Raw genomic sequence first — 27,495 nt, 5'->3', positions numbered from 1 at the left:
TATATTTTCGAATTGTTTTCAAATTAAGAAGTAGTCACTTTCCCGAAGTCCATCAGGCATTTTATTTGGTACTTAGCTGCCGCTGGGTAACTTTGCATCTAGAATGAAAGAAATTCCTCTATAAATTTTTTGAAAAATAAAAGTTTTCAAATAAAGAAATTGTTAATAATAAAAATAAAAATACTCACCAGCGTTACCCGCTTTCCGGCCAGCTTTATAGCGTAAATTGTCTGGATTTGATGGTTCCAATCGCAAAAACCACGACAAATTCCTACAAAAAATGACGTTCGTATGAACGAGGAAAAAATTGCACGAAAAATTATAAATGTACAAAAGAAGCAAATATTTACCATTTTTTTATGGTTTGGATTTGGATTTTACCGAGCGTCTGTTCTCCAGGTCAGGGGCGGCTCAAACAGCGTCTGTCTTGCAGCAAGCGGCTGAATTTATGAAATGCGGCTCCCGCCAGCTAAGTCCAAGATGGCAGCCCCATCGCGGGATAGGGACTTTAGGCTAACAACCTACTGCTCCCGATTCATAACTTGTTACGGAATCCGAAAGAAATGACCGATCTGGAACTTTGGCGACGACTTTTAGCATGAAAACACGGACACGAATTGGAACTTGGAATGTTTTAACCCTTGCCCAACAAGGCAAACTGGAACAACTTGCTAGAGAGGCTAGCCGCCTCAAGCTTGAAATTCTGGGACTGAGCGAAGTCCGTTGGCCTAATACTGGAGAACACAAGACACAATCCGGGCAAGTCCTGCTTTACTCTGGCATACGAGGAGAACATACTACTCGGGAACGAGGAGTTGGTTTCCTGTTAAGCCCGCAGGCCTACGCGGCCCTCATTAGATGGGAACCGATAAACGAAAGAATAATCGTAGCCAGATTTAGAACACGGGTTAGAAACCTTACAATGGTCCAGTGTTATGCGCCAACTGACGTTGCCGATTTGCAGGAGAAAGAGCAGTTTTACAGTCAACTGAACAGCGTGGTAGAGAGAATTCCGAAGGGTGACATTCAAATCCATTTGGGCGACTTCAACGCAAAGATTGGCTCCGACAATCAAGACCTTGAGCGCATCATGGGGCGCCATGGCCTAGGACAGATGAGCGAAAACGGAGAGCTGTTTGTAGAATTTTGTGGCAATAACAACATGGTGATCGGTGGATCGCTCTTCCCCCATCGACCAGCACATAAGGTCACTTGGGTATCCCGAGATGGCCGAACAGAAAATCAAATTGACCACATCTGCATCAGCCGAAAATGGAGAAGGAGCCTTCTTGATGTCCGCAACAAGCGAAGCGCAGACATTGCATCTGACCATCACCTCGTCCTTGGCGAGATACGACTGAGAGTTGCGCGTGTCCAACGGCGCGAGGAGAAAGTCGGGTGTCGATACGACGTCCGCCGGTTGGAGAATCCAGAGGTGAAAAGGGCATACGTTGAACAGCTAGAATCCCGAGCCTCGGAGCTGCCGACAGACGGAACAGTCGAAGAACAGTGGTGTGGAATCAAGAATGCCTTTATCACGACGAGCCATGGTACTCTCGGTAAAGTTTGTGGAAGAAGAAGTGAATGGATGTCGGATGAAACTTGGAGGATGGTCGATGATCGGAGAAAGGCGAAAGTCGGAATTGAGCAGGCATGTACCGGGTCAGCCAAAGCAGCCGCCCGCTTACGATATGCGGAGCTGGAAAAGGCAGTTAAACGAGCTTGTAGACGAGACAAGAGAGCCTGGACAAACTCCCTAGCCGAAGAGGGGGAAAGAGCCGCCGCCAATGGAGATATCCGATTACTTTATGACATTTCTCGCCGCCTCAGTGGTGCAAGGACTAATGCAAGAATGCCGCTGAAAGACCGAGCAGGTCAGTTATTGACCGATCGAACAGATCAGCTCAAACGATGGACTGAGCAGTGCAGTGAGCACTTCGAACAACTCTTCCGAGTCACGAATAGCGATGGCCAACAGAACCCGCAGCTTGAAGCGCCAACAGTAAGTCGCATAAATGACGTCAACTCGGAAGCGCCCTCGCTGGCTGAAATAGAAGCGGCAATCAAAAACATGAAATCCAACAAAGCACCTGGGATCGATTGCATCCCTGCTGAAATGCTGAAAGCCGACCCTGCCCTGTCAGCACAAATGTTGCACCGTCTTTTCGCTGACATTTGGGATACTGCAACATTCCCGGCCGACTGGATGCAGGGTATCCTCGTAAAGGTCCCGAAGAAAGGAGACCTGACAGAGTGCGGTAACTGGCGAGGCATAACGTTGATCTGTACAACCCTCAAAGTACTCTGCAAAGTGATCCTGAACAGGATCCAGGAGAAAATCGACGCTACACTCCGACGGCAACAAGCTGGATTCCGATCCGGACGATCATGTGTGGACCACATCACAACGCTACGAATCATACTGGAACAAATCAACGAATTCCAGGACTCTCTTCTGCTGGTGTTCGTTGATTTCGAAAAAGCATTCGACCGACTTAATCATGAAAACATCTGGGCGGCTCTAAGGCGACGAGGGGTCCCAGAGAAACTAGTCCATCTCATCGAAGCACAATACGAGGCATTTTCGTGCAAGGTCTTGCAGGATGGTGTCTTGTCCGAACCAATCCCGGTAACTGCTGGAGTGAGACAAGGATGTATCTTATCACCGCTACTTTTCCTCATCGTAATGGATGAGATTCTGACTGGATCGATCGACTGTGCACCGAACCGAGGATTGCCGTGGAATCCTTTAACAATGGAGCAACTGAACGACCTTGACCTGGCTGATGATATTGTATTGCTCGCCCAAACACAACCGGACATGCAGAGCAAACTCGACGACCTCACCGAAAGTTCCAAGGCAGCAGGTCTCAAAGTCAATGTCGGAAAGACCAAGTCGATGGAGATCAACACAGGAAATCCCTCCAGTTTCATGGTAGCTGGGCAACAAGTTGAGAAAGTGGAGTGCTTCCAGTATCTTGGTAGCCAGATTACGCCTGATGGTGGTACCATAAAAGACATCGAAACACGGATCAGAAAGGCCCGATTTGCGTTTGCGAGTCTCCGAAACATCTGGCGGTCACGCCAGATCTCTCTACGAACAAAAATCCGAATCTTCAACTCAAACGTCAAATCCGTATTGTTGTACGGGTGCGAAACTTGGTGCACATATGCGGTGACGACGCGAAAACTGCAAGTATTTGTAAACCGCTGCCTGCGGAACATCATCCGCGCTTGGTGGCCTGGCAACTGGATCTTGAATGAGGAACTACATCGCCGGTGTCATCAAAGGGCGCTAGAAATCGAGATTCGGGAACGTAAGTGGAGATGGATTGGGCACACGCTGCGAAAAGATGAAAACGAGATTTGCAGAGAGGCGCTTGACTGGAATCCAGAAGGTCATCGAAGAAGAGGCAGGCCCAGAAACTCGTGGCGGCGAAGCCTAGCCGCTGAAATCCGAACTGTCGACGAGAATCTTGACTGGGACCAGGTGAAGTCGCTGGCTCCGGATCGTCAACAGTGGAGGTCTTTTACCACGGCCCTATGCACCGGAGGATCGGCGCGGGATCATTAAGTAAGTAAGTAAGTATTTGGATTTTACCATGAATAACACTGTATCAGTAATAATCACAAGAATATCACTGTGATACCGTGCTTCTGACATATTAGGCAACTATGAAAGATTTTGGAAAAACGGTATAGTTCACGGTGATTTTGAATATTATGGAGATTTCATCATTAAAATCGGTTGATAAATATTTAGATTTTACGATGAAGTTTATTGTTCAATTGAAAAACATTGTTCTCTGCTATATTATTACCATGGTGTTGGCTATTCGGGCAGTATTTCTCAATAGGGGGAACTAGGGGCAGTTGGGTAGGTTAAGCAGGGTGGCCACAGAACCGGGAAAACCGGGAAAAAACGGCAATTGGAAATCGAACCGAGAAAACCGGGAAAAACCGGGAATTTAGACCCTAAACCGGGAAAAAATGACAAAATGAAACCAAAATTCAGTTTTGGTTTCAAGATCAGGGATTCAACCCAAAATTCAGAATCATAGTTTAAATTTCCAAATCAGAATTCGACAGTTCAACAAATCTGTAAGAAGAATATCATAAGTTTTGAAATTTAAAAACTACTCAGATTTCTTGTTAATAATCTCTTATTGAAAAAAACTCACTAATTTAAGTAGAACCTAGATTTCAAAACTGTCTCGAAGAATGAGATGAGAAATTCAGAAAGTCTTCTAAAATTTGTTCAAGTATCGCACATCATTAAAAAAAAACTATCAATCATATAAAAGAAGCAAATTAAAGTTTAATATTAAATCCAGAACTCTTTGTTGCAAACTTGGAAATGAAAAATTATGCAAATATTTGAATTCCAGAGTTAAACACAAGACAATAACTTTTTTGTAACCTAATAATAAATTTGGCATCGCAAGCAATTAGCTGAATTAAATAGGAAACCATCTCCTATCAAACCCAATTTCCAAACAATTTTTTTCGATTACTGGCCATTACTTATCCACAAAACTCCAAATTACATTTTTTGAAGCATGAATAAGTTAAGATTCTTTGAAAATTTGCGAAAAATTCGAATTAACTGATTTCTTACCTGATCCGTGACGAAAATCGAAATAAAATTTAGAAAATTCCAGTGTAAATTTTCCCTTTTTCATGATGGTGTGTTTATGTCGATAAAGACACCCTTCAAAAATGTTAAAAATGATTAAACCTCGCATGGTACTTCCCTTATAATATACATATTTGTGTTTTGAGTGAAGCAGTTAAGAAATCCATGTGAATTTGAATGTTAAAAAGACCCATGGTTACTAAATAATAAAGTTATTGCAATACAATTTATTATTACGATTGCACAAGGCAACAAAATTTACGTTGTTCCGTTTTCCCGGGGGGTTGAGAGCTGACAATAACTCAACATATCCAAATATACAATTTGTTCTATTCCTGCTAGCTCTAATTTTTCAGATTCAAGGATTAACTTAAGACATTTTTAGCAACATTTTATGATAAAAATAGATATCACCATTTTGAATTTCTTTTGCAAATATGGTCTAATATTCATTTAGAAACTGAAATTCCTTAGTTTAAAATAAATAACTTACAGAGGATGAATCTGAATCGAAAAAATGTTTTAAATTTTTTATTTATCTAAAAATTTGATATTCTGTGTAAATAATCCTCAAACCTGTAAATCTCATTTGTCGCCCATATTCTTTTAAACAATTGAATTAAGAATTCAAGATAAACAAAAAACAATGTTTGGTAAATGGTTTTTAATTAATTATTAATTGCAACAAGTTGGAAAAAGGATATTCTCTTAGCACAAGTCATAAATTTATTCAACAGAGCTTGACGAGCTGAAAAAAATCAGTTTTACAACGAGTGGCATACACAATAGACTGAGTCGATTTGGGGTTATTTTTGAATTTCTCAAACCCGGGAATCTAAAAAGTTTTGTTTTGGTTCAAAACTCATCCATGATTTTTGTATTTTGTATTTTTTTGTATTTTTGTATTCATAAAGGATGAAGGAATCTTGTCCTCCAATCTCATATTCACAGATTTTAGAAAGTGATAAAGTTTTATATAACGGTTTGGTTTCAAGATCTTGACGGATATTGGCATTATAAACATTAAAGATAAGTTCAGATGACAAGGGAACAGCATTTTTTATAATTGACTTTGTGAAATTTTGGCGACCTGAATTAGGTCAATTTTCATTTGTCAGATTTTGTCTATTGCCTCTACTCTCTAGTTTTGATGTGGCGTGTGGAAATTCAAAAATTAATCAGTTTTGAGTGAAATTGATCTTTGTTAACTGATAAATCATTAAAACTACATACAAACTAAAAACTGATTTTTAAACTATTTATAATCCTTCGTTCAATCAGGGTTTCAGATCTTTCTGAGACATTCTAGTTTCAGAGATATAGTGCTTTGAAGAGATCTAAATCTACAATTTAAAAAAAAAAAGAAAATAACAACTCTTTCTGATATCGTTCAGGAAATTTTATGCAAAACGATTTGACTTATTCCTTAAAATATTCAATTCAAAAATCAATATTCAATTTAATTTAATCTTCAAAATTTCGTCAAAATAATCATTTTTTGCAGAATTGAGAAAATTTATCAAAAGACAAACTTTGTTGTCTTGAGTCAAAATTACTAACGGTCTTCGGGAAAGCTTATCATTGAGTTAAAACCTTTATTTTCAAAATTTTGTAATGGTCTATTGTTTTGCCAAAAAAGATGATCAACCAAGTCCAAAAAAATGAGTAAAAAGAGACGAAAGGTCTCTACATTTTAATATGTTAACAAACTTTTATCTTTCTAGACCATGCAGTATCCTTTTTTTAAATATAAAACAGAATGCACATAATCATTTTCATAATTTTATATAACTGTATTCTTTTATAATATTTGGTAATGATCCTTACGCTCATATAGCTGGGTTTTGGGTATTTCTAGTATTGTCCATATTTGGTTATTTTAGAAGGAATGCATCTGGGGATAACCCCAAGATATTATTGCAAGCGGCTCGGGTAGCCGGCCATTGTAGGGTTTTGAGGGTTGGATGCCTTCCTTCGACGAACCATCTAACCGTGGATGTCTTAGAAGAAATTCGAAGGCCAAGGCACACAGACATAGGCAGGACCTTGCTACCGATGCCAAAAATCTATTGTTTTGGCAAAAAAGAGTAGAAATTGCTTAAACGAATTTATACCTGCATATTTTCTTGTCTTGAAAACAAAAGCTGATATAAAAACACTACCTGCATATTTGGAATCAGCGCACCCAAAATAGTCAAAATCAGCTCTTAAGTTCTTGGCATCTCGGAAACACATAAATTTGTTGCCTTGTGTAATCAAACAATACTTGTGTTCAAAATCACCCCTTGTTTTGAAAAACATGGGCAATTAAAAAAAATCCCCTATGAATCAGATGCATTTATTACTGAATGTATAAAAAAAACAATTTTACTGAATTTCAGTGACGAAGAAGTTACATACTTGACATCCCTCAGAACAAATAACAATTTACAGAGACGTGGATTCTGTGATCTGTAGGTACATTTGATATCTGAAACTTATCAAAAAATGATAGAATGTCACATGACGAATGATTGATTGAAAAGTCCTGTTTCACGATTTTGTGTAGGATGTTTTTGTGTAGGATATTTATAAAATGTGATAAAACCTTGAAATAGAATCGAATTTGTTTAAATGTTTAATAATTTGATTGTTAAAAAATAACCAAATCAATGTAATAAGTTGAAACTTTTGCTATATGCCGACGAAAATGCTATATGCCTTTCACTGCATACCACTCCTGAACGACTTTGCTGTAATGACAGCTTTCATAATCTGGCCAAAACCTTACGTGATGGTCGTGGGATCGAATGAAGGGCAAAATTTGTTTTTGGAGACACTATTTTGTTATAGTTCCAAAGTCATTGTCTTATTTGTAACGAAAACTTTTTTTGACCTGCGATTTGCCCGTAGTCAGCCTTGACATAGGTTTCATCGTCCATCAGAAGACACCCGTCGAACTAGGTCAGCACCTGGTCGTATAGCTTCCGAGCACAGATTTTGGCCACACTATTCTGTTTCATTGTCCGATTTGGCAGTTTGCTAGCTCGATACGACTTGATTCCTTCCCGGAGTTGAATTCTCCTCACGGTACTATGAGCAGCAGATCGTCTTCAAAATCTTACCACGCAGTTTTCGATCGACAGTTCCACTCCGACGTTTGGTTTGAGGCTTCCGAATCGTCGTCAATGTTTTCTTATACCGTTTGATAACGCGCGTCATACGGTATTTCAGAGCAAATTGAGCTGTTTAGCTAGCTTAGATGTAGACCACAATGGATTTTCCAAATAACTGTGCACAATTTTTTCCCGTCTTTCTGCTTCCGTGTAAATTTATTACATTTCTTACGAGTGGATTTGCGGAATGTCAAAAATATATAACTGGAGCTAACAAAATTCCTGAAACGTGGGTGCCAATGACTTCCAAATCCGTCCACCAGGAACGCCACAATGTGAAGCAAGCTTTATGCACTTTTTCACTAAACTAGTGCTGCACCCACAGTTCAGGATCTACTCCAATCATGACATCCCGGTATTTGTCCATAATTGGCATACGATTGGCGATAAAAAGCGGGGAAAAAATCTGGAAAGGAAATTAGTTGTTAAGAAATTAGATGTTTTCAGTATCAAATAATGAAAAATCAATCATTTCGTTTGTTAATCCAGCTGAAAACAGAAATATTGGAATAAATGAATTTTAATTTAAGAGTTAAACTGTCCGAAGTTATTTATATTCCTCGGAAATATATCGTAACAATTTAGAATAGTTCAGCCTTTTCTTTCAGTTTACCGGAGAATTTGTAAACATGACGTGCGAACTGCCACCACAAAAGGGAATTACGTCATCGTGAATCGACCCATAGAATGGTGATCATGGCCGTAGGAACGGGGGGAGGGGTGGGGGTTGGGGGGTTAACCTCCCCCTTCCCATGAGGGTTCATAAAAAGCACCGGAGGTATTCTTCTCTACACTCAACTTTTGGCTCCTAATCAAATTTTGATGATTGAGATTATTCAAGACTAACAATCTTGACTCAGAACTCGTGCCAAAACCTCGAAAACTGATCCCAAGTTAAGAATTCTGCAACACTTTTTTAAAAAATTTCTCATTGTTGATAGACATTCAGTTCTGCGTTTTAATTTCAAATGAGTTTTCCGCAGGTTCTGGTTACATATTTCGAATTTTGTATCCAGTTTAGGATTCTTATATTCAGTTCGAATCATCATTAAAAATTAAAAATCAAAAGCTGTTTTGAAATTCCGGTTCAAATTTGGTCATCAATTTGAAAAAGCATGAATTCTAGTTTCGGAAACCATAAATTTTTAATGAAATTTTCATGGTTTCGAAATTACAATTCAAGATTTTGTCGAAATTGATAATTTGATTTCATGATTTCTGGAACTCATAACAATTTAAATGTTTAAAGATAAATTTCTGAATATGAAAAATGATAAATAAAAACCATCCTGAGTGTTTGTATCATATTTAGATTCGGAGTTTTTTTTATTTAATTCTAATGCAGAATTCAAACATAACACAGCTTCATAATGGCGGTTCAGAATTGAAAAATCGAAATTTGATTCATCATTTGAAATTCGTATTTTGTTCGTTCCTCATGTTGAATTAAAAATAAAATATTGAAATAATGAATTCAAATTGAAACCAAAAACATCAATTTTAATAACAGATTTATGAAACAAAATTCACTTCTAGGGCCATATTTAAAATTCTGATCTGGAATTAAGAATCACATTTTTTTTAATTTCAGAAATTGTTTTGAAATTTGGAAAACAGATTTAAAATTTCAATTTCGAATTCAGGTTCAGACAGATTCAGATTTTGCATTTAAAAGTCAGATTCTGATTTAGCTCGTAAATGAGTTTTACATTCAAGATCAGTATATCAAGATGAATGTTTCGATGAGGAACTAAAATCGCAAGAGACTCATATTTTGTTTTGTTAATTCAATTGAGAATTGTATTTGTATGAAAAAATCAACTGAAAATCATGAATATAAAGTAGAATTTTAGTTTATTTTGCAAATTTTGTCACCACCAAACATCCGAAAGATTTTAAATATGGAATTGATTGCTTTTAAAGGAAAAATGTTTAGTGATAAAAACTAAAAACGTGTAATTTTCACTTTAAAAAATCTGCAAGATATTCTGATTTGTTTAGTCTTTTGTTTAAGATAAGGTTGCCAGATTGACCGTTTTATCCGGGTTTGGCCGGATATTTAATACAAATTTTGGAAACAGTCCGGTCCGGCCCGGTTGCCCGGATTTCATTGAAAAAACCCGATTTTTTTCAACTTTATTTGGCAGATCAAACGGTAAAAAAAAACAAATTGTGTTGTTATTTTTTTTTTTTTATGTATACCTCCATAACGAGATTTTTTCAGCAAGTTTTATAAAAATAATCATGAAATCATGATTTTTTCAGCAAGTTTTATAAACATAATCACGAAAGGTTTTTTGAATGCCTGTAATTCGATTTAAATCTGTCGATAAGTTTTGATGAAAGAATTTTTTTTTCATTTTTTCCATGATTTTTGTTGAGTTATTTCTGAATTTTGACAAAATTTGCCCAGATATAGGCCGGATTTTTTATCATCAATTTTGAAATCAAATGTCCGGATTTTGCAAAGTTTTTAGATTAAATATCCCGGATTTGTCCGGCTCGAATACGTGCAGAAAAATTTTTGGCAACCTTAGTTTAAGATTAATAATATTGCAGTTTTTACAAGAGCCAATTTTCAAACTAAAATCTTAAGTTTGGATTAAGTTTACCATAATCTGATTTTAACAGATAAATTTCATTTTTTTTCCTTTAACTTTTAAAATGTGGAATTCTTTACATCGATGATTGAAATATTTCAATTCGCTCAGGAGTTTGGTAGATTCAGTTTTTATTTTATTTGAACATAGAAGTTAATTTTTTTTAAATTGTAGATTTTTAAATCTACTAGACTCTGGAGCACATTCATCGGTGAAAGTAAGTTATTAAGTTAATTCGTTATTAAAAGCTTTATAAAAAAAATCAGTCAAGTATTTATTTGATTTTAGGACATAGTTTCGAAAGTAACTTTTATTTACGGAAAACTATTAATGTAAAAGAACATAAAATGGATACTAACATTGTTCTAAAATAACAAAAACATCTTTTTATTCATGCTTTCTTTAAGCAATAGTATTATGTAAAAAAAAATCAGCCACCAAAACCCCCCTCAGGATGCGGTTCTTCCTACGGCGCTGGTGATGATGATGACAGTACAAATGTTTACATCATCACACGGTTAAGCGTGACTAGTTAAATTAGGTTCGTGGTAACACAACAGTGTTGCCAGACATTCTGAGTAGAAGTATCAAACTACTCATTCAGAAATGAGTACTTTTCCGGTTAGGGAACATGAGAAGTGGGAAGTGACAAAAAGCAATCGCTAGTGTTATAGATGATATTATAACCACTAGACGAAGAATAGAAATAAACGATAACTCTATTCCACCACCGAAACCCGCGTTGAATACCTTATTTCAACAACCCTAAAAAACACCAAAGGAAACAAGACAGTCAAAATTTAAATTTGTTGCTAAAAGACATACAATTGTCTAAAACGTCGAGATCTGATGTCATTTTCGAAAAAAAAATTTCGACACAAATCGACTTTTTGGGACTTATTTGAAAAAAAAAACCAGTGGATTTCTATGATATTTTTAAAAAATTTGCCTGTAAAATAAATCACAACTTGGTCCAAACCTCGTGTAGCCCATTTGAATGTTTGAAAGGCATTTGAGACTTGAATATACACTGGTCCTAAAATACTGGTGGTCCTAAAATAATAATGAAAAATAAATTTTTATGACAAATCATCCTACCTAGTTTTGAAAAACAAAAAAAATAAAAAAATGACAAAATGGCAATAATTTTAAAAAAATGGCAAAATTGACAAAATAACAATTTTTTGTCGTATTCTTCATCTTTATAATTTTTTGTGAGTTTTGCATTGCGAATGTTTAAGCATTTTTCTATCATTTTGTCCTTTTAAAAAAATTGCATTTTGTCGTTTTCTGTCTTTTTTTGTTCCGAACTTAGTGTAATTTGTCATTGATTTTTTTTATTTTTTTAAGGTTTTTTAACTATGCAGTCGAAGTCAGCGAAAAAACAATGATCGTCAAAACACTTGTTGTCTTAACATTGGATATGATAATTCATCAACATTCCTCAATATGCTTCGAGCTGCGACACTACTGTACTAAAATCTTCTTTTTGCATGTTTCTACCTTCTAAGCAAAACCCCGTGCGCATACGTCTGATTGGCCATTATCTAATAATCCAATTTGTTTCCTTTTAGTTTATGTGTCATCGATTTGGTGCCCTGGCGTACATTCGTGTGTCTTCCTTCCAGTATCATAGATAGATATAAAGATATACACCTACTCCTTGCTTCTTTCGCGTGACATTGGCTCTGGATAACTACTGATAACCTTCCTCCAACAATTTCTACGACGTTCATAACGCGATGATTCTCAGGTCGAAGGAATATTGATGGTTCACGTTTTTTTCTCCTCTTTACCTCTTCTTGGGGGCTTAAACTATATGTATGTAGTTAGAAGATACTTAACCTCTCTATCGCCAAGAAATGGCTGCCAATGCCCCCCGCGTCAAATGATGGAGAGCGAGTTCAATATTGGTAGATATTTGAGAAAAATCAATAACTTACCGCGCTGCTAGCTAGCAGCATTGAACTTGTTTGCATTACACGCGCGCGGGTGGCCAGAGTTACCTATCTATTGTGATAATCGGACGCATGGACGGCACGGACAGGACAGGGTTAGTCGGAATTTTCCAACGAGCAACCCGGTCGGTCACCCCCCCCCCCCTTTCCTTCCTACCCTACTGACATTTCCTTGTTATCTATTGCCTACAGCTTTGGGGAAGCGCCGCCTTACAGATATCGGTTGGCTTCCCAATATGATTATCGATAGAAGAAAAATAACAAAAATCATACACATAAACAAACCACCTTCTCTGAGGCCAATTGGGGAAAAGAAACAATTCGGTCGGTAGCGTTATGGTTTCGTTCGTCGTTGTTTACAGCAAAAATTAGCGAGTTTAGTTTTTTTTCGGCCTGACAGTGGCGTATTTCAAGGTCTGATACAATTTGCAATTTATTAACCTTCTCACAATCAAATAATTGAATGTATAAAAATTTTCAAAAGATTAGCAGATCCATTACAAATTGGAATTTGATAACTTTAAATAAATCTTCATAAACAGTGCTGAAAATAAATCAAGAATTTCTTTTTGATTTAGAAAAATTTAATATTATTTTTTTAAGTGCTGATTGACGACCGATAATTGAATAAAAAAATCTGTAATATTCGTTCCAAGACTCAATATAATAATGTATTCGGTGCATTTATTTCATTCACAACGTGTGAAAACTTCGCTTTGTAAATTATAGTCGTACAAGAAAAAAATGTTCTACCGTCCAAATGTTAAAATACATCTTTTAGAAATGCTCAAAACCAGTAGGTTTCCATCGCACCCGTTCACTACTATATCAAACAATTGATGAAAATCGGCTAACGTTTTATGATCAGGAACATTTTCAAGTCGTCCGCGTACAGGAGCAGCAAGTCTATATCGTTGCAGAACAGTGTGAACAATAGCGGCCCCAAATTACTGCCTTGTGGTACACCTGAAGTCGGAATGAAATCTGCAGATTCAGAAGAGCCAATTTTAAAAGCTAGACTACGATTAATTAAGTAGTTTCTGATCCGTGCACATAGTCTTTCGGATAATCTCAAACTATGCTACCTTTGAAGCGTATTTACTTGATTGACTGAATCAAATGCAGCAGTAATGCCCCTTATAGATTGCGTCAATTTGCTTGCCACCACCCATATTGGATATATGTGAAGAATGATGTGAACACTGTCAAGTTTGACGTTACCAAGCATTTCGGAAAAATCCGTGCGGATTTTATGACGCGAATGAATTCTTCGGATGAACAATTGTTTGCAGTTCTTGGCTCTCCAATTTTTTTTGTACACCAATGAGCTCAAAGTTCCGCGAAAATCTTCGATTGGGCACAGGCAGATTTGTCGGGTTGTGGTTTTTGAGTACAAATGGGATCGAATGAGTATTCAGGAAGGATTGTTTTTTTTTGTAGGCATAATGCGATGACGCTTTATCCGGCCAAAACACGTATTGTTCATCTGTATGATGTTTGTATAGAAACGGCATCAACATTTTCATCAAACACTCATTCTGGTACTCATCTTGATTGATAGCCAAATTAGACGGCTTGAACCTTGGCTTAAAAATACCTCTCTCGGAAATAGCGATGTACAGCATCACTTTCTATTCAAACTTATATTTGAACTTGTATTTAATGTTCGGAGATGTAGTAGAACTATCCTTGGAATAGTATCGATCGTTTCCGGGGATGTGCATCTTCGAAAAAGTGAAGTAACTTTCGTCGTCCAAAACAAAACATTTTCCGGCATTGGGATTTAAGAGTCAAAATCTGATCCTCAGTGCATTTTTGGGCTCTTGTATTCTTTCGGCACTTAATTCCAACATTGATGCCAATGTGCTGGTGAGAACAATTGAACTTTTTGTGTTGAAGGCAAGAGAAAGAGTACGAAGTCTTTTCGCGAGTAGTTGTTGGGGACTTTAGAATAACGTAAACAGTACTTTTTGCCTAGATTTTTGTCCAGTTTGTAGAACTGTACAACGCGCTCGCGAAACGCTTCTGGTTTCGACGGCATTTTGAGCAAGACTGGGCAAACATACACAAAACAAAAAATACTGGCGAAAAGAGGAGAAGAAAAGTTAACACATAAACACTCTCATTTTTCTTTGAGCTCGTTTATGTTTGAGTATTGGGGCCTCAAAAAAATTCCAAAATTTTAGTTGCCACCCGTTAGAGAAATTTAAATAACTTAGACGGTGGCGGAACAAGTCTCCTTGCCTGGTCAAGACTCCTCTAGCATAATCGCTAATACGTTTGCGGGTTCAAATCCTGTACAGTGCAGGCAGTAATTTTTTCGATATATTCCAAATAAAAGTTTTTGTTTCATTTTCTTTAACTTCGTTGTCAATCCAACCTTTCCTAATGGACTTATTTCCAATGAAAAAAAAAAATACTAGGACTTATGTAAAAGTCGTCAAAAAATAGGGAAAAACAAGTAAAAAATGATATTTATAATATTCAGTATAATGCTAAAGAAATTTACAAAAAAATTATTTCCCTGACCCCTGTACCCACATTTCATTTTCAGCGTCAGCTTCCCACAGCTATTTAAACGCCACAAAAAAATGCTAAAGAAATTTACAAAAAATTTGATCTTTTAGATTGAAATAAGAATTTGCATTTAAAATTCAATTTGAATTTTGGTTTTGTTGAAACTTACCGTTTTTTTCGGATCCTCCAGCAAGCAAACGTTTTGCGGGCATCAGAAGATTTTGCCGATCCGCCGTTAAAACCAAAACATTATATGTTTTGGTTACCACATGTTCCATACAATTCGCCACTTGCGTACAATTCAAGATATTAACCAAACAGTAGCGGTACAAAGTGCTCCATAAAAGAGTTTAGAGAATTTGGGAAGCTTTTAGGAACAGGCGTATAATTTAAAGGGAATTAGCTCCTTATGTTATTTTTTAATAATTTTATTGGGCAAAATTTTGTCATGAATAGGTACTTGCAAGACAACGCCGACAGAAATACATTCGATTTTTTTACAATTTTTTTTGAAAAATTTGCAAACAGCTCTCACATAACAGCACACATGCCAGAAGTGCATTTTTCGTAAATGAAATACCACTCTTAAATAAATCTATAAAAAATCTAAATCATTTTAAATCTTTCCAATATAAAAAACAACTAAAACACTCCATTGATTCCAGAAAAAACCATCAAACTTTTTACTTTGGTTAACAGAAAATAGGATAAAATTCCAGTTTTTTCCTTGTTAGAATGCTTTCCAAAACAGAACTTTCGTAAATTTAGCTTACAAATATCTCCAACAATTTTTTTAATGAATGTTTTCGTGAAAATATCACTTTTTCATTCAAAAACTTTTAAAATACTTAGGTGTGTTTTCAACCGCGAGAAAAACACCAGTTTTTGGAACTCAATTTATCGCTTAGTGGCTATCAAATTTTTTTTCAAAAAATATTTAAAACACTAGAAGAAGACCTAAAGCTTAGTTCTTTTAGAAATGGGACAGTTACGAATTTGATCTAAATACTTTCTATGAAGGAAATGGAGATAATCTTATGATAATTCATCAAAAAAAAAAGAATAAATTCTACTTTATTCTTGGTACCTCCAATCGGCCAGCGCACACTTTTTTCAGTCATGATAATGATCAGTTTTTAAAACTAATACTTCGTCTAATCTATATTTTAGGTGACTACATCCTTCTCCTTCAATTTCTGCTACTTTTTGGACCAATACTTCTCTTTTAAAAGCAACTGAGGACAATTTAGTAGATACAGCTATTTCGAAATAAACAAATTTGATTAATTTTTGAGTCACTTTTTGAGCGTTTTTAATGGAATGTCTGCTGGCAAAATCTGGCAATAACGAAGTAAAACCATCAGGAGATTGAACTTAACGTATAATCGGTTAGCATAGATCGTAGGTTGCGAAGGGTGCATAAAAGATTTCTCTTTTTAGGCTTTTGAAAACAGCGAAAACCATAGTTTTCGTTTTGAAAATTGTTGTTGTTTTTTTCCACAGGAGTAGAATTTTGGCAAGTCATTATATTTCATACCAAATAATCAGCACTTTAATATACTCGGGACCTTGCCACGAGCAGACATGGTCAAGGATCCATACGCTGGAATTGGTTTGAAATAGGGTATTTCATAAGTTTTGTCGTTCATCAGAAATCATCTGTCCGATAGCCTCGGACCGGCTATACAGCTTACGAGCTGTGGAACTAGCAAAAATATAATGTTCGAGGTTTAGTTTTAATGACTCATTACCAGGCATCACTTTCAGCTTATTGAAGAAAAATTTTTTTTTTGGAAATTTCAGTGATCTGCCCTTAGTTTTTCGCTTTTTGAAAATTAAAAATGCTGGTATGAGACTTGATTCCCTGATGACCCTTAGCCGAAGTTGCCGATCATATGCTTCACTCCAATGCCTGATTTGAACTTTGTGGACATTTTTGACAGTATTTGCATACTTTCCCACCACTCTCACACAATAATTCTTCGAATAATCAACGGTTTTGTTAGGTATCAATTTAATTATGATGGATTTCGAATGAACCTGTGCAAAATTATTTTTTCCTTTTTTCTTGCATCGTAAATATCTCAAAAACGCATAAATTTTAAATTTTGAAAAAAATAGGTAGGATAATACTGTTCACAGGCAGCAAAATGCTGTAAAAATTTTGAATGTCCGATTACTAGTAGATGAACTATTAGCAAAAGAAAGTGTCCCATTTCTAAAAGAACTAAGCTTTAAAAGTTGAGTCTACTTACTTTTTAAGAGAACTCTGAAGTAATAAGCCGTAGCAAAATGAGTTTTAAATTCATCGAAAAAACCCTTTTGTTTACCTTTTCTCCTAACTAAAAAATGTCAAACATTTACCTGGCATCGCGGATAGAATTGATGACTATTTACTGGTGAAAGCTGATGATTGTAGGCACAGTACAAATGTTTACATCATGGGTCCCCAACATTTTCAACAGGCGGGCCAAATTTGGGAAATGATATTTGCTCGCGAGCCAAACAAGTAATTTTTCTTTAATATTAAAAGAAAAAAACTCTTTAAATATTAAAAAATTCTGCATATGCCTGCCTCAATTGCAGATTCATCTTAGTAAGAAATTATTGTTCTATGCTTTTTTTTAACAAATTCTGTATAGCAATTTGAAACCTTCGTTATTAATTCCATAAGTGTCAAATCGCCATCCATTTCTAGAGTTTTTAAAGTTACTGGTATCCCTGAAAAAATTTGCAGCTGTTTTGAAATAAAATAAAAAACACTACATGGAATGGAATTGTTGAAAAATTAAAAATAAGAATAGTATCTTTTTGTAATGTGTAAACATCTTTAAATGTCTGCAAAGACTAAATAAATAAATAAATAGAAACAACCTAAAAAAAAAAAAATGAAACGTTCATAAGCTCTCGGTATTTATTTATTTAAGCACAGACCTCTTGAACTTTGATTGAATTTCGAATTGAATCTCAAAATTCACCCTTTTTAATTTACACACAAAAAATAACATATTTTAGTGAAATTTCTCATAGTATAAAAATTTGATTTTATATTTTCATCGGAAAAGTCATCCATAAACAGGATTCGGTTACCTATGATCATTGCATCATTTTTTAATGAAACGATTGTAAAAAATACAATTTCATCAATCAAGGTTTCAAAAAAAAACTGCGTTTTTGCGAAAAACAATTCTGACTTTCTGTGATTTTACACGAACATTCTGTGATAGTTTTCTGTGATGCTTTTTCATGACAAATTTGGTCTTTAACACATTGAAGTTGAAAAAAAAAATAACATTTTCAATACTATGATGTTTTTTAATTCAAAATTTGAAATCTAAAATCCATGTTGACATAAAAAATTACAATTTTGGAAATTCTTTCTAATTTTTTTTAACATATGAAATCTGTGAATCTTTCCAAAATTCTGTGTTCTGTGACACAGATTTTGAGATAAATATTTTCTCAAAATTCTGTGGAGTTATAGTTTTTTTCACGTAGGTTAAATAATTTATTTATTAGTTATCAAAGATCGATTTTACTTAAGACTCATCAATCTTAAAACTTTTACAAGTTACATAATTAAATCAAGAGGTAATAGATAAAATCTGTAAATAGATTTGTATTTGGAACGCCACAATCTTTGAAAGTCAGTTGTTAAAACGTAGACAGCAAAAAATCTGTTTACCTGTGGATGTGTCAAATATTGTACAATATTGAGAATTTAATTTTTTTTTCTTGTAATTGATCCTTTATTCGATGACGGTAACCTTTTTGTTGAATTACATCAAAATCAAATCAAGGAGATTTTTCTGACTTTCATTTCAAATGAAGTTGATGAAGATTTAGACACATTTTTTTTTTTCAAATTATACAAACCAAGAAAAACATTCAATTCTGAAAACATGGTAATTTCATAAAGAGCTTCGCGGGCCACAAAAAGATAGTCGCGGGCCAAATGTGGCCCGCGGGCCATGGTTTGGCCACCCATGGTTCACATCATCACACAATAAAGTGAAAGTACTCAAGTTAGGTTCGTGGTAACGCAGCAGTATTGCCAGATATTCTGAGTGGTTAGCGTAGAATACCACACATGATTGAGAATAAACGACAACTCTATTCCGCCACTGAAATCTGCGTTTTCAACAGGATTCAAATCAGACAAATTCTACACATTCAAAATCAAGATTTGAATTTTCATTCGATAGTACTTTATTTGGATAATTCAAACTCAGAAGTCCGGCTTTAGCAAATGTTTGGATAGATTCGAATTTGAAATTAAAACCGACGATAACTTAGGATAGGAACATAGGAAATTCAGTAAAATTCTAAAGAAAGATCTTAAATTTAGAATTAGACCCTCTAAAATGAACTGAATGATGAAGATTTCCCGGTTTTACCTGGACTTGCCCAGATAATCAATACAAATTTAGGAAAAGTCCGGTTCGGCCCGATTGTCCGGATTTCGTTGGAAAATGCACTGATTTTGCCCGGATTTTTATTCGTTTTATTGGCAAATACAACCAAAAAATACAAATTGAGTTAATATAGCTATTTTCTGATTTTTACGAAATTTTGTGGACAATTTTCTTAAAATTAACACGAGCGATTTTTTTTTGGAATCCTGAAATATGATTCATATCTGCTAATGTGTTTCGATGAAACAAAGTCTTTCAATTGTTTTTTTTCTTTCAACCTCGCCTTTAGACGACTTTGATTTATGCCAGTTGAGTTTTAGTAAACCACGTCTGAAGGCGGGGTTAGGTTTCAGAGGGGTTTAATTTTCCGATTTATACTAAATCGTGTTCAAATATCCATTTTCAACGTCTACACAGAATAAATTTATGTTAGATATATTGAACCCTTTAATACATGATTTTTTAAAATTGATTTAGCATTGCTGAGGCAGTGAATTGATCTTATTTTAATTTGAAGAACACTGTAGAGGTTTAAAGAGCAGGTCGTTCAGAAATAAATGTCTGTACTCTGTGAGTTTCATACAAAATTCGCCATTTCCTGTTTACTGCACGCAAAACAATCTGCACGTAGCTGCTACGTAAAAAAACTACATTATACGAGTAAAAAAAGTAAACGCTAACGCTCCGAATTTTTGCTCTATAAACATCATGTACAACTTACGTGAGTTTTTAGTTCGTTCAACATGTTATGAGGATAAGCTACGTGAAATTTAAAGATATTTTATAATAGAATTATCAAAGTTAGAGGCGAACAAGCCTGTGGTCAAAAACCTCTAAAAAAAAGACAAAAAAATCATCATATTTGATAAATAATTTACGTTGCGTAATTGGTCATCTGTTGAACCCAGACAGTCCTACGTTAGGACTCCTATCAAAGAACGAGTTCCAACGGGCGCTTGCATCCAGAGCGATTGCTAAGAGATGAAAAATCAAAAAATCGATAATTATAATTCACACATTAAGAACATCAAAGAAATTTAAGCCGAGAGACACTGAAATTCGGCATTTTGTATCGCAAAACTCACTGCACCAAATTCTACAAATTTAGTATCTTTGAGTCACCAAAAGTGTTGAGTTGAATTGAGTAGAATAAAGTTTTTTTTATTAAATGTATAACGTTTAAATTATGATTCTAAGAGTATTGAATTCTCGTATTTGGTGCGCAATGTGTTAAGAATCATTATTACATATCAGAAATCCAATAAAATCCTCCTTGGCAATGCGATTTCTCTTCTAGGGAAGATGGAGGACGACTGAAAAGTCTTCTTCTAATTTTTAACAATCAAACAAATGCGTTTGTCAACAGACAAAATGTTTTTCACAATTTACAAAATCAACTGGCTGACAATTACCTTTTTTGCCGTAGAAGTGAAGGAGTGACTACAAGACACACGTAGAATCGAAGTGATGCAACAAAGTCTTAGTTTACGCGAAAAATCCCGTAGAATTAATTTCTAAATTATTTTGCGTGTGTATTCAGCATCCTTTTCTATGCAAGAATGATATATCCACAAAGATTTAGTTCAAGCGTAACAAAATTTAATGGAGTTAATTTGTATCAGCCCTCACATCTCTGGAGCCACCATTTATCACCTTCACGAGATTTTCATTCTCAGATTGAATCTTGTTTAGTCTTTTTACGTTTTTTGTAATTATACAGGAAAAATATTCAGTTTTTAAATTTAAACAATTAATTAATGGAGTTTGTATGGCTTGTATAATTCCCTAGTTTTTTTCCAATGCTAGTGGCTCCAGAGAGAAAAAAAAATTATTTCAAAACAGTTTAAACAGATTTCAATCAACTTTTCAGCTTTCCCGTATTACTATCTGATTATATCGTACCGACCGGAATCTCTTTCGCATATTAAATTTAACGGTAAAATGACAAAAACAAACAGTGAAACCACACGCCTCTGCCCGGGAATGCACCGAACAATTGACGTAAAATGCTGTGATCTAGCAGCAGCAACAGCAGCAGGAGCAACAACAATCCGCTATAGATGTCAGTCAGCTCGCCTTCGATAACTGTAAGTTGTGTACGTTATCGCCCGGGAGTTATGAATAATACCCATAAAGGGGAGGGGGGAAGATGGAAGAATCCTCAGCCAGCAAGCAAGTCCCCCGAAATTCGTCGCGTATTTAGCTGTTTGTCACATGAGGTACCATCAAAATTTTGCACAAAGCTTCCTCCTCAACCTAGTGAAGGTATTCGAAAAGTCAGTCGATTCTGGGCAATTGTCGGTGCAGCAGCAGGCACGCCGCTGAGGTCGTTTGGCCCCGGCACAGGCCAGTTTGTTCCGAGAAACAACTTAACGAAACATCTACAGCAACAACAACAACAACAGTAAACATCGCGGCCGTGCATACCTAGTTGTAGTAGCACTACTAATGGGAGCCCATCCCATATCCCCACGTTGCTGGTCCCGAGGAAGCACCAGTTGGATTTGAAACGCGCTATGGAACGAACGCCCGGTAGAATTGATCCTGTCCCGAGTTCGGTGACGGTTCAGGAAGAACCTTTGAAGTTCCCTGCAAGTGTACTTAGGAAGTTCGATTGTGTTAACAATTGTATTTTGACGGAAGATCAACTTCAATGTTCTACTACTTCTTCAAGCCTTACATAGGATTTGATCTGCTTTATTTTTTTTTTAAACTCATTGTGATTCCGGAACGCAAATCGACAACCGAAAACATCTAAAGGCCATTTTCAACTGTTGTGGAAAGTGTGTCACCCGGGGAAAACAGAAGAGATCTCTTATTTACGATCAAATATTTGATTGCCGTTTAACGGTGGTGCCTCTGTGATAACAACAATTAGCAATATTTAGTAACTATTCGAGCTTAAGAAAAAATATTCAGCAAAGGCTGAATACTTCTGGAACATCACGATGACCCGTAAACACGGCTACAATATTTCCTACGATAGTGGTAAGTTTTCGGAATTATTTCCTCCACCTTCGTCTGATCTTAATGTGTGTGATACTCACTGTTATTATGGAAATTATACTCCGGCGATGCATCTTGATAGGTGCTGGTCAGAGGGGCATTTAACGATAATTAACAGTCTCCATCCACAATGGAAAACGGGACCATTATTCGGTTGCCAAGTCACGATAGGTGAATTTAGATTTTCATTCAGTAGTAGTAAACGTGGTAAACGGAATGTTCCCGTAATTTTTCATGTGCCAGAAAACGGTCATTCTCTATTTCTTTGAATGTTGAATTTTGTTTCCTCAACCTTATTTTAAATTGTTTTGTTAGCCTATTTCAATCAAATATTGCTACTTTCTGAACTCCTATTATGAATTTTTGATTTCCGACGTTTCTTCTCAATCTTAAATTCAGAACTCGAATTTATTAATAATAATGGATCCTGATAACTGATATAGAATCAATCTATGAATTCAAATTAAGGTTTTAAAATCTCACTCTGAAGCCTGGTTACAACACTGAAGTCTGATTAAAAAGAAAGGAATTTTAATTTTGTATCCTCATTCTGATTTCTAATCTTAAAACTAACTATAGAGATCTTTTTCAAATTACAGACCCCGTTCGATTTTGGCAACACGCCCGTACATTTTGTGTTGCCAAAATCGAATGTTGCCAAAGTCGAACGGTTTTTTTTCTCAACTTTTTTTTTCAGCTATTTTTACAAAATTAGTATTTTTATTAGCAAACACGTTATTTTTGGTCAATTTCCGACCATTCGTCATTATTTTTTTTATTTTTTTCATCATGTTTTTTATGCATTTTCCACTTTTCTTGTTTTGTTTATAGTGTTTGTTTTCATTTGTCATATTTGCAGTTTTTGTCGTTCTTCATCATTTTTTAGTTGTTTTTTGTCATTTTCAGTCATTTGTTTGAATTTGTTTTGTAACTTTTTGAATTTTTCATCTTTTCGTCATTTTTGAGTACTTTAAAACTATTTTGAAAAACTTTTGTTTTTATTGCTGCATTTTATCACCATTTCAGTACATAAAAACGTATTTATGGTGTTTGTCTAAATTCAATTGGTCGTGTTATAACGAGAACTTATAGTTAATGTTTTTTCTTAAAACCGTTCGATTTTGGCACATGTGCCAAAATCGGATGTTGCCAAAATCGAATGTTGCCAAAATCGAATGTTGCCAAAAACGAACGGGATCTGTATTTCGATATTTAATCCTACAATATGATTTGAAAAATTCAAATTGGAAATCTCACTTCTGAATCAGATTCTGAATCATAATTTAGCAAATGAATCTGCTTAACCTCGATGATCGATCTTCAACTTGTTTTTTTTTAAATTACCCAAGTAACCAAAAGTCGCATATCTATATCTATAGATACTTAATCTTGTGCATTAAAAGTTCACATTTGGTTGAGGACTTTTTACCTCGAGAGAAATGAAAATAAGTGCTTGAAGTGGACTTCTGAACGAACATGAAAAGTCTAAACAAGTAGCATAGAACATTTTTTTGCGTTCCAAGTACCCTAAAAAATCCATCATTCAATTTGGACTATCGTGCTTCGTTACGAACTTCTTACGAATTTTTTGGTTCCATGCAGAACTTGTTACGAACTTTTTGGTTCCCTGAGGAACTTCTAAAGAACTGCAATGCAAACGTAAGCGTTAAGATTTTGCTTAAGAGTGAATAACAGAAAATCCTTCATTTTTCCATCGCAAAGTTGTTATTAAAGTTTTATTACTATTCTCTCATAGGAATAATTTATAGGTCTAAAATTATAGAGGAATAAAACTTTAAACTTTACTCCGAATGAGTTTAGAGAGAAGCTGAAGGCTTAAAATGAAGAAAAAAAAGTTAATTTTTAAATATAAATGAAAAATCGAATAACATTTTATTGAGAGAAACCGTTTTGATTAATAAATTCAGAAGGATATCAATTCAATGTTTCAAACCTCGAATCAAACGTCGTTTTTAGCTTTGAATGATTTCCTAGAGTTTTTTTACTCCTCCAACTTGAGTATCGTGATAATCATTTTATTGATAGACTCATCTTGCTAATTTCTCCAACAAAAAGGTAGGATAGCGACCAAGCACAGAATTATCTTATGAGTTGTGTGACAACGGACACTAAACTAACCATTCCGATAAGTTGAACCGTTTTATAAGTTTATTTGCGTCCAAAACTTCGAAAGTATCCTGAAAATTATAACACATAATGGACACTAAGAAGAAATAAAAATATTCATGAAAACTTACGATTTTTTGGCTATTGCTTCCTATTTCAGATTGCTTTTAACCCTCACTCAATTTACCGTTTTCTTCTGATTAGTCCTCCTCTTCTTGGTTTGATAGTTTAAGAAGTTTTCTTTCTAAACTGTTGAAAAAAGTAGAAGAAAAAATGTTGTACTAACAGGATTACACAAAAATAACATCACACTTTATACTAACGTTTATTCAATTCCAAATCTTGCTGAATCTAATTCCGTAATTGTTTGTTTATCTTTTTGCAAGAAGCCTACTTTGAGAAGGGGTAATTCTTAATTTTTTTAAGGGGGAGGGTAGGGTCTAGCACTTTCAAAAAATCGATTTTTTTTTATTTTCTTATTGTAAAACATTTCAAGAATGTTGTGTCAAATTTTCAAGTCAATTGAAGCAAAACTGTAGAAATTATAGGTCTTCATCTCCTCTTATCTAATACTGCAAGAAAGCAAGAGCAGATACTGCAAACGCATTTTTCTCGAAAGCACATTTTTAAAGTCCGTGGACATCGTCATTTGAAAACTACTTATCCGATTCTTTTTAAATTTGGAACATATTTTCTACATATAAAATACCAGACCCCAACGTTTTTCTTTTTTGTTTTTTTTTACTTTGGAGAGATTTTACTGGTGAAAAATGGCGGATTTTTTCGTGAAAAATCGTAGTTTTTACTTCAAACAGCCACAGAAATTTCATAAAAATTTTTTTAAGTTTAATAAAAACGTTGGGGTCCAGAAAAACATCTATTAAAAATATTTGGCTCTGATTTTTTGACTTCAGATGATTCTGTGCTGAGATACAGTGTCCACCGCAAATCCTGTTTTCTAAAAGGCATCCTCGAAAGTGCTCCGTCACCGGCTCATTTTTCAATATTTTTCTACGAAAAAATTACTAAATGTTCTTTTAACAATGCTTTGTATAATACAAAAAAATTGAATACATTTGTTTGAACGATAGCTCTAGAAAAAAATCGTGAAAATGGTGTTTTTTTATACCCGTTAGACCCTACCCCACCCTTAAATTGATGTTCTGAACATCGATACCTTAAGAATCGCCCGTGGTACAAAGGTAACGTGCTCAGCTTTCACCAGAAGGGCTCAGATTCAAATCCACAAGCAAGAAGCAGTTTCTAGTGTTAGTATGAAATTCATTTAGAGAAATGGGTAAAATAAACAGATTGGTTGTTGTAAGATTTCAAATTAACTAAAAAAAGTTGAACGCTTTATTTTGTCCTTTTTCTTTTTTTTTTTGAGTTCATGCAAAGGCTGAATAGCCTTCTACTCAGCTTTGGATATGGAACTTGAAAGTGTGGATATGAACTAAAATTTCTAGCTGAATAGAATGCTAGAAAGCCTTTGAGCCGGGCTGAGTAAGCTTTTAAGAGAATGTTTATGGAGCTTTTGGTTGCTTGGGTATAATCCTAATTTCCAATTCCAAATTCCACTGTCCTGGCTGAATCTCAAAGAAAACCGCCCCCCCCCCCCCCCCCCCAAGAGGATCCAAAAAAAAAGTAAGGTATTCTATAAATTCAAAATCAAATTACGATAATTGAGTAAAATTATTCAAGAGTAACCAATCTAGACTAAAAACTAATGTCAAAACCTCAAAATCCCATCCCAAGTTCAAAATTCTGCTTCATTTTTTCAAAAAAAATTCTCACTTGTTCATTAAAATTAAGGTCAGAATTTCAGTTCGAATAATCATAAGAAATTCGAAATAAAAAGCTGCTTTGAAATCCTGGTTCAAATTTGGTTTTGCATTTCATATAAAATTAAAATAATGTTTTTCGAGATCATATGCATTTCCAATATTTTGACAAATATGCAAAAAAAGAAATTTTTTGTTTTATATTCAAATCAGAAGTTATGTTGAAAACGCAGGTTTCAGTGTTCAGAGTTAGTATTTATTCAGTTTCGTTTGTCTAGTCGCTTTAATAGTAGGGAGAGTGGGGTATCGTGGGCCATGAGGAAACGTGGGCCACTTTTAATATCTCAGATGTATGTTGAGATAAAAATCTCAAACCAACTGTCATTGTCGTCACTTTGCGTGAGCATATATTCCTATATGTTGTAGACTTAAATACGCATCATATGCTTCTTTTATTTATCAATCTAAAAAAAATTTAGAAAAATTTACTTACATAATTAAAAAAACACCCGCTAATTTCATCGATGGGGAACCTAAAGTGCATAACAAAAATATGCTCATACGCTTATGATCTTAGTTTTGTCATGATCTTTCACGTGGAAAAGGAATTTTTGATGAAACATCAATAAGTCACACAAACGCAACCAATTTGCAAATCATAGCTTGTGGGGAATCGTGGGCCACACATCTTGAACCACCTATATTTTTATGTTTTTAAACACATTCAGAACTTAAAATACGTTTTTCCTATCTGTAAAGTTTTCTTCTGCCAAATGAAGAGTTATGAAAAATATTTCTCTCTTTTTTATTTCATCATCTGAAATGGCTTTAAAATAACGAAATGAGTTAGGAAATTACAGTTTTGGGCCAACTCATAAATTTTGCATGTTATTTGGTCAATTTGGATTTGGTGGCCCACGATTCCCCACTGTTTTTTCAAAATCCAAAAAATATTGCTTTTTTCAAACAGTCAAAATTTGGGGAAAATAACTTGTTAAAAAATTAAAAAAAATACCTTATGATACCTTGAAAATATAGAAAAGCATACAATTTTTCATTTTCATTTTATCATTTATAACAAAGAAGTTGTGGAACAACGAAAAAAAGTGGCCCATGATTCCCCACTCTCCCATACTCATTACATCAGCGATAGCTATTTGTCACTTTCCACTTCTCATATTCCCTAACCGGGAAAGTACTCATTTCTGAATGAGTAACTTGATACTCTTACCCAGAATATCTGGTAACACTTTTGTGTTACCACGAACCCAATTCGAGTAGTCTCGCTTAACCGTGTGAT

General features: G+C 35.0%; 1 protein-coding gene across 3 annotated transcripts in view; it reads left to right on the top strand.

Annotated features, from left to right (window-relative positions):
- Positions 1-27,495, top strand: part of LOC129751375 (influenza virus NS1A-binding protein-like) — a 117,416-nt gene that overhangs the window by 52,451 nt on the left and 37,470 nt on the right. Inside the window, exon 1 of one of the 3 annotated variants that reach the window (XM_055746842.1) lies at positions 21,751-22,269. The exons of the other annotated variants lie outside the window; for them this stretch is intronic. Coding sequence (XP_055602817.1) covers positions 22,230-22,269 — 40 coding nt within the window. The 5' untranslated portion in view covers positions 21,751-22,229. Of the gene's footprint in view, positions 1-21,750; positions 22,270-27,495 lie in introns of those variants that run through there. 3 annotated transcript variants of the gene reach the window in all.

This window comes from Uranotaenia lowii, chromosome 3 (genome assembly GCF_029784155.1).
Source record: "Uranotaenia lowii strain MFRU-FL chromosome 3, ASM2978415v1, whole genome shotgun sequence".
In the NCBI taxonomy this organism is placed as follows: Eukaryota; Metazoa; Arthropoda; class Insecta; order Diptera; family Culicidae; genus Uranotaenia; species Uranotaenia lowii.
The sequence above is the reverse complement of the archived record's forward strand: the minus strand, read 5'-3'. Positions and strand labels throughout refer to the sequence as shown.